The sequence below is a fragment of the Lineus longissimus genome, chromosome 12, assembly GCF_910592395.1.
Source record: "Lineus longissimus chromosome 12, tnLinLong1.2, whole genome shotgun sequence".
Classification (NCBI taxonomy): domain Eukaryota; kingdom Metazoa; phylum Nemertea; class Pilidiophora; order Heteronemertea; family Lineidae; genus Lineus; species Lineus longissimus.
In genome coordinates, this window is record NC_088319.1 from 11,383,773 (window position 1) to 11,392,848 (window position 9,076).

General features: G+C 41.5%; 1 protein-coding gene across 1 annotated transcript; it reads left to right on the forward strand.

The window, feature by feature from the left end:
• Positions 1–1,653: 1,653 nt before the first annotated feature.
• LOC135497402 (malonyl-[acyl-carrier protein] O-methyltransferase-like) lies at positions 1,654–7,746 on the forward strand. Its single transcript, XM_064787278.1, has 2 exons — positions 1,654–1,826; positions 6,451–7,746. The coding sequence occupies exons 1-2, from the start codon at positions 1,710–1,712 to the stop codon at positions 7,093–7,095; spliced, it is 762 nt and encodes a 253-aa protein (XP_064643348.1). The 5' UTR covers positions 1,654–1,709; the 3' UTR covers positions 7,096–7,746.
• Positions 7,747–9,076: the final 1,330 nt, after the last annotated feature.

Below are 9,076 nucleotides of genomic sequence, written 5' to 3' on the forward strand. Positions count from 1 at the left end.
ATAAATTGCGTTTGTACAAGTAAATATGAATGTACAATACAAATAGACATGTGTTCCTTACAGGCCACCGTATGAATCATAGCAAACTCACCAATTCTTTTCGGTTTTACCTCGCATTGTCAATACTAGCATATACCCATGGAGCGGGCAAAGTTGAAATGTATATACATTAGTTAAATGGGCACGATGATTGAGCTACATTAAATTTCTAACGTTACTGAAGTTTTATTAAAGGTTAAACACGAAATGAACTGCATTTAGGGACTTAATTGCTGCTATCTGCTACATGCAACCCCCAATAGATTGATTGGAGTACGCTATTTTGCACAATGCATTGAGACCAGTGACAGCAGGCCCTGTTCCAAATAAGGCCCTCACATATTAGGCATATCACCTACCCACTCCCGTACCCAATACCACTGTCGGACCAAAGCCAGGCGCATGGAGAGATGCAGAACGCAATTCAAACTGACAACATCAGTCAGTAAAGAATAAATCAAAGAGCAAGCGCTGGCCACTGTACATATTTTGTCCATCCTGGCATAACTGTTTATTGATACCCTGACTGCATGTTCCGGTAGGCCACTCTGCAGAATTTGCCTCATCACTCAGGTCAGTGTTTCTCGAATAGAACTAAAATAGAATAGGCCAATCATTAATCTCCCTGCTAATACCCTGCACCATGGACCAGGTTGTATAGCACTACATACGTGCTGGAAGCTAATACTGATGTGACAGGGAGAATATGCGTGAAGTTTGTGTATGCTTTTGAGAATGAGCGGAGCTCTCCAGTCGACGTGCTCTCTGAAAAGTTGTTATCTATTCTAAAACCACGAAGATATTCGACGTATGACACCCTCAGTGACACTCTTACGTATGATCCAGACCTACGAAGCCAAAGGTTGCAAGAATTCGACGCATTTCCAAGGCATAATTTTGAAACAAAAATTACCTCCTAAATAGCGGCCACAACGCGCATTATAGTCAGTCAGTAAAGAATAAATCAAAGAGCAAGCGCTGGCCACTGTACATATTTTGTCCATCCTGGCATAACTGTTTATTGATACCCTGACTGCATGTTCCGGTAGGCCACTCTGCAGAATTTGCCTCATCACTCAGGTCAGTGTTTCTCGAATAGAACTAAAATAGAATAGGCCAATCATTAATCTCCCTGCTAATACCCTGCACCATGGACCAGGTTGTATAGCACTACATACGTGCTGGAAGCTAATACTGATGTGGCAGGGAGAATATGCGTGAAGTTTGTGTATGCTTTTGAGAATGAGCGGAGCTCTCCAGTCGACGTGCTCTCTGAAAAGTTGTTATCTATTCTAAAACCACGAAGATATTCGACGTATGACACCCTCAGTGACACTCTTACGTATGATCCAGACCTACGAAGCCAAAGGTTGCAAGAATTCGACGCATTTCCAAGGCATAATTTTGAAACAAAAATTACCTCCTAAATAGCGGCCACAACGCGCATTATAGTATAGATATGCTGGAATCATACGTGTCATGTAGCCAAATACAGCACAATCAATATTAAACATGCTTAAGTCATAAAAAGTATTTCATTTAATACCTTCAATTATAGCTTTTTGTACTGTTGTCTGGTGACTGGCGATATAAATCATTCACACTCAATGCGTCAAGGAGTGGTGTGGAATACTGCGGACAGTGACAACATTTTCTGTGCTTGGGCGTGTATGTTGAATACCATCATGGCTTGTCAAGACCATTACGCCAATATCGCCGCAGATTATGACAAGATGTTAACTTTCAGGGATCAGTTTGCGGACGAACTCGTGGAAGTCCTCACCAAGGTAATTTCATAGAACCTGATTAGGTAGATGTTCAGGTTCAGGGATGGTAATAGGGACGGAGTACTGGTGTATTCCCGTTTCGCCTACAATTCCCGTTTCACCGATATCCTATTTCGCCTAATTCCTGTTTCGCCTAATTACTATTATACCTGTTTCGTCTATTTCGCCTTCCCGTTCCGACCCTGGGTTCTGCCTATTCTTGTTAAGCTTTAGTCCTGTTTCGTCAAACTATATTGCTGACCTCCCTATATTGTAATACATGTACTACAATTTTAGCAACGGTCAGTGCATTCGCCAAACAACTACTAGGCGTCAGTGATCCTCTGCAGTCACAATGTATGAGGCGCTATGTGGGAATTTCCATTATTTAAACAATAAATGAATATATTTTACTTCTGTCATCCAATTTTTTAGACAATTTTTTGTATTCAAACCAGCAGTTTTAGTAATCAAACCATCGTTTTTTCAAAACCAGGAAAACATACGAAAATTATTTAAATACCTTTAATGGTGCGCAAATCCATGGTTTCAAAAAAACACAAAGTTGGCGTTTTCATTCTTTTATTTTCAAATCATGTTGAGTCGTAGCATGATTATTTCAAATCACAAACTTTGATTGAATTAATAGTTTGCAACCTACGAGTAAGTGCGAAAAAGGGCTTATTATTAAACTCACACAATGTAGTGAGTGTAATGGTTACGTATACACTGTATGTAAAGTGTAAACAAAATGCATATATCCATCATGTCCATCGAATCTGAAAAAATTTGTGCAGACCCATGACAATTCTGGTTCCGGTACAGTTTTGTCGCATTCCATATGGACCGCGCGTTGGCCGATCCTACATTCATGACGCACCGCACCCACAGTTACGACGTCGGACGTGAATCCCATTGTTTCCTTCCTCGTGACGCAATTATTAGGGGGGGTAGGCTTCACGTAACTCTGCCAAACTCTAAAATATTCTGCAGCGAAAATATTCTGCAGCGGAAATCTCTTGTTTTTTTACCAGACCCAGATAAATGGCTATTGAGCAGACGTTGCCTACTTCATCCGTAGCAACAGGTAGGGACAAAATGGCTGTCATGATGATTTGATTTCAAAATCATTTCGAAACAGTGCCTTGGTATTTTTCCATCCTTGGACGTTTACTCCTGTTTTGATAAACACATCCTTCAAGATCGTTCTAAAAATCTTTATTATTTCGTTCATTTGAAACATCCAGTAGAATGGTTTGTGTTCCTCGGGATCAGGCAAGAGGTCATTTCTATGACCAATATATCAAGTCGAGGAGGAAAGACTGTATTATTCCCCGCGGAGAAAGGAAATATGTCGAACCATAAACGATGAACACGTGTTGTGATTAAACTCTTTGAAATACACGACTTGTATTAAAGTTTATGGTTTCTGAATATGAACGCGGTGATGATTTATTCAAATTGCTACATGAAGATAATTTAATGTCGGCATATATAGGCTATATATGTATACCATGCTTAGTATGTGTGATGTCAAATGTGTCAAGAGAATGAAAAGATGAGATGATCATAATCTAGAATGTTTATCACACGACTATAACAAAACTTAGGAGAGTGTTATCTGAGGATTTGAATTTGCATTCCTGTAAAACAGCATGTCAAAAGGTCAGTCTCTGCATAATAAGTCACATCGAGGTTTGTCTATTGAGGCGATGCATGATCATACAAGTTTAAACCGAAGTAAATGAAAGGGTGTTTTCGCAACTTGACTCGAAACAGGTTTACGCACGTAGGCGTTTGCTCTGTGTTGTTGTTTTTTTGCAGACGCGAAGTGTGTGTACACCTCCGGTCAAAAGTAAATGAATACTTGAAATTTCCATATGATATCTCCTAAAATAGACACTACCCACAAAAAGTTTGGGAACACTTACGCCACATGTACAGTGCATTTTTTATTCCGTATAAAAGTATGGTTTGGTTGAGTATCACAGTTTGGTATAGGCTTTTACAAACACCACATCAAAATGTCCATTTCAAGAAAAGTCTTGTCAATTAGCACGTATGATTATTACCCCTAACAAACACAAATTCCACACCTCTTGAATGACCGTTGCATAATTACTCGTATTTTAAACCCATTTTTTTGTACTACATTGGCCTACCCGACACGGTATACGGTAAAAAAAGCAACGGAAAAAAGACAACGGAAAAAAAGCCCGGTAAAAAAGACAACGGAAAAAAAGACAACAGGTAAAAAAGCAACGGTTGTCTTTTTTTCCGTTGCTTTTTTTACCTAGATTCACCCGACACGATGAGACATGTTTACAGTGGATTTGAGTATTCTAATAAGCCATCCAAACTGCAGCGACTATTCACTATAAGAGCTCTATGTCAAAGTAGACAATTTAAATTTGATTAGAAAAAATATCTTGATTCGCGATATTCTGCGGCGAACATTTTCCGTTCTACAGTACTCTATAGACTGACCGTTCTGATGATACCGTTTTTGAATATGCACGCCACGATATTATGCGCATTGTCTTTATATGCCATTCAAAATTGTTTGTCTATGAGTGAATCGAAGATGGACTTTGGGTTGGCGATACCAGTTTGTCTAATGGTTGTACCATTCGCCTTTGCATCAATATCTGTAAGGGTTCAAGATAGGCCGATACGGGTTTTATTTTAATGCGATTTATTTTATTGGAGATCGTCAATAGACCTAACAAAACCACACCATAGGCCTAACCACTAATTAGAAGTTAGGTCACAAGTGATCCGTTGATTCGCAATGCCAACCCACTGTTCAGCAACTTACCACGACCTCGCTACAGGCAGCGAAAAGTTTTCGCCAATAAGTGTGAAGGGACCTTGGCCTGATCAATGCATATCATACTAGGGGCGGTCATGCCTCAAGTTAATGAACTGTCCAATGTAATCAATGCACGCCAACTGGTTCTTAAAGCCCCCGGTTACGGAGGGGGGACCCTGGTTATTTGCTTTCAGTGTATGTCTACACTAGACCACAGGCGCAAACACCCTACACTTGCAATATCTCAAATAAGCTGCGCTAACACCACGAAATATTGGTGGACCAATTGCACGTACACCACCACATTGCCGCGACAAATTGGTTCGGCAATCCATTGCCGATACAAATTGCCGGGCGAATTTGTCCCACCAAGCTTGATGGTCCAAATTCTCTGAAAGTGACAGGTTTTAGCCAGTACATTGGGGGAAGGCCCCCCCCCCCCATTGGACTCTAAACCAAACGCTGAACCACAAGGCCCCACAAGAAATAGTCCCCGCCCGCCCCGGTAGCTGTCTCATACCTGCTGACAGAAGCAGCTCTTTGTGGTGAAATGATGATTGAATTTTCCACCTGCTAGCCTCGATAGGTCTATTTGTGTATGTTTCTTAAATTAAATGCATCTTGTCATTAAAGGGGGACCATAGGCAGGAGCAGAGGGGCTAATTTGGCCATCTTCAGGTGATTAATATACACAGTGAGGGCCGTCATGTCAGATTCAGCACTAAATAATTATATTCCTCGTACAAAGGTGAATCATTTCGACGTACTGTGAGATGTGAGAGACCCCTATTGGCGACTTTGTGTAACTTTATCTTGCCTGCCTAGCTCCTGCCTATATTACCCCTTTAAGACTCAAACAGATTGCTGTTGCAGTTTTTGACGTAGGAAGTTAACTAATCCAAGTTAATGGTAGTCGTCAAAGTAAAGACAAACTGTTCATATATGTATAGGCTATTGCAAGCGTAGCGTGTTTTCGTTTGTGGCCTACATACACTAAAAGCATAACCAGTCCCCCCCCCTTCCGTAAACGGGGACATTCCCAGTTAGCAACCAGTTGGCATGCATTGAGTTCATAGTAAATACATATCCGCACAACAAACCGAACACTGATGACAGATACCTATTTTAACAAGACAAAACGAAAGGGACGTGCGTTATACGAAGAGGTATTCAATAGATATTATGCTTCACGTCTGTCAATAATTCATCAAAGAATTCAGTTTCCTTTCTTTCCTATCTACCGGTACTTAGTCGATGAATGGTTACTTCGCAAAGGGATTTCAGGGTAATCTAGATACGATACTAAGTTATTCCATACATGCCGTGAAGCTACTCTCTAAATTGAGTGTCTGAGATGTGTTATGAATTCCTTGAACATGATTGCTATAGAATAGTATGATTTTGCATTACTAGTATCATCAATGCTGAACACATAGATTGCCATTGAATGGAGAAGTTTACGGCAGCATCGGAAATTGATCGTCATGGTCTAGTGAAGTAAAGAAAATCTTGGGGCAGAAAAGGCTTATTATAAACCGCGAGATGAGAAATCGTGGGACGAGTAATCCTTATATTCTCCCCCAAGATTTTCTACTAGACTGGACCATGACAATCACCATTTCTGATGATGCCGTGAACATCATTCATTGGGAGTGGGGCCGAAGACAACACAAAGGCTACATCACGCAACTGGTTCCAAACACACGACTGACCAATTGTTTGCGCAGAGGATCATTGACCACGATTTACATTGTACCAAATGAACATTACTCCAACCTGGTTGGCTATTGGAAATGTGACGTCAGAATGTAATTCAAATTTGTATCATTACAGTATGGCCGCCTCTCCAATGACCAAGACTTCGTTGATGTTGCCTGCGGAACCGGCTGGATACAGCGCATCCTCTTTGAAAGGGGCTACCATTTCAAAACATCTACTTCTGTGGACCCAAGCCCGCACATGCTTCAAGTGGTCAAACAGAGAGTCCCCAATGCAGAGTGCATCAACCTGGACGGACTGGAGTTTTCCCGCCTTAAGAAAACCTATGATGCGTTGATCATCAATCAAAGTTTTCACCATTTACCATTAGAAACGCTTGAGGAGACATGGCGAAACATCCGGTCGCAGCTGCGCAGAGGAGGAAAAGTCATAATAACATTTGGAGACGGAGGATTTTTTAGCCAAGACGTTGCGAAACGCCTTAAAAGTACTGGTGAATATTCAAGCTTTGATTATTCAGCGTCTGTACGCATTTGTGAATCGGTTCTTCAAAAATGTGGCTACAAGTTCACCCCGGACTCTCCAGTGGAGAGGACGTATAAGGTCAAGGTCAGTCGTGAACAATATGGCTACATGCTGCGACGGAGGTACATGTCGGCGTTGGGCGCGATCAGTGACGAGGACATTGAGAAGGAGGTTGCTGCTTTGCCCGACCCAGTGGAGTTTCCATACAAATGGACGATTGTAGTGGCGGAATGATTTCTGCCACTTTCTCAGGATGTTGTCACTCTTAAGAACAAAACTGCTAGACTTTCATCAGTGACAGTATAGTGTCTCACGCGGCCAGATCATATTTTGAGCTTGAAATTTAAGGACGAGTTCTGTTAAATACGGTCGTCACTCCTGTAATTCGGATACCCATCTGAAAATTTACACAACCACTCCACCAACTGTATTTGCACACGCTCTGGTCATTCCCTGCCAGTGTCTAATAATTTTCAGGGCGTGGGTGCCATAACGGGGTTTACAGTATATTGATGTTTCAGATGGTGAAATTTGTTACATCGGCGGCGTAACTTGCTGTCGGATAATTTGCCTTGGAAGCAGCAGCAAGTTACGAGAGCAGAAGCAGGAAATCGGGAATTTTCTACCTAAATTGTATCTCCGTCAACTTGTGTTGTGATTAAATAAGGAAAGGAACATGCGTTGTTCATTTGTGTGTTATTGTCCGATCACAGGGCGTAAATGGTGACAAATCGCCAAAAGCTAAACTCCTATCCAGTCCATTTCGTCATCCTGATATACCCTCGATGTACCGGGCGACAGGACGAGGCCAGTCCACTGCGTACACGTATATACATTTATTACTCATTTATTGTACAAGACCAACGCTTAAATAAACGGTATATATATGCTACTCATGTCACAATTCGTTATTTCCTGATAATAACCATTCACAGTGACAGACAGTTAGACAGAAGAAGAAGTGGGAGCGTTACCCGGCTTGTTTGGCGTAGCGTCCTTGTCATGATCTGTATCTTAATATCAGGAGGCTGAAGACAAATTTGAATTGTCAACGGGATGTGTCAAGTGTCTTTCTCCGGACACAGCGGCAAATTCACTCAAGCCAAATATTTTCAACTCATAACGAAGCATATCACAATCCTACCTTTCAGGGAAAAGTCTGACAATATCGGACTTTTGTCGGATAAATCAGGAAAAAGAGAAACCGTAAAAACCCCCTACTAGTGTTCGGAGAGATTTCTCGCGCCCCATACGCCATGGGGCTTCGGCCTGCAGCTTTTACTATTTACCTGTTGAGATGGTTCTCGTGATGTATTTGATTCCAACTTTTGAGTGGTTTACTTGATTGGAACGGAAAACTACTTCTTACTGATAGAGCCCAACCGGTACAACTGACTGTCCTGTTTTTACTGATAATCATGTGGGATCCTGCGAAGTAGTGGCCAGGCGGAGCCAATGAATGATACAATACAATAATGTCAAATAAATTAAGTCAAATGCTAATGGCAGCCTAAAAAGTACCATTTATTGCCATTAAGACATGAATATTCGACAAATCTGGGCCAGGTGTAAATCATAATATTTCGCCGATTTGTTTGATACTGTTCAACAAAAAATGGAAATGACACCAGATCAAGAATTCTGTGATGTTGCTTGACCTATGAATACAGGTAGCGACCGAAGGACCTTACACACAGGCCTCATTGGTGTATGTTACTCAAGGCTGTAAGTAATGCAGCTTAAAGGGCCAACTTGGCATAAGACTTGTTGGTTTTTCGTACAAAACTGGCTTCCAGCAGGACCGCAACTTCTCCAATTAAATAGGATCACTGAAAAATCACTGAACTGCAATAAACAATAATGCAATAGAACGGCGGGTAGCCTTCGGCCTGCCTGAAATTTGCAAGCCAAGTCCAAATGGCGAAAATAATCCACAGAGATCAGAATTAGTGGCGGCGCATGGTGTCAAGCAGGGGAATTATCCTCCTGGCAAGGAAAATCCCACGCCCAAGTTGTCCCTTTGACTTACATTTTTTTTAAAACAACAACTTATGTTTGCAGATATTACCAGTGCATTGCCACGCCAGTCGACGCTCCAAACAACACATTATACTGCCTAATGCAGGCCAATTTAACACAATCTCCACTCAGCGGCACCGTGTGACAGATCTACTTGTATATTACAAATAAGACAGCAAGCACATCAGTACATAAA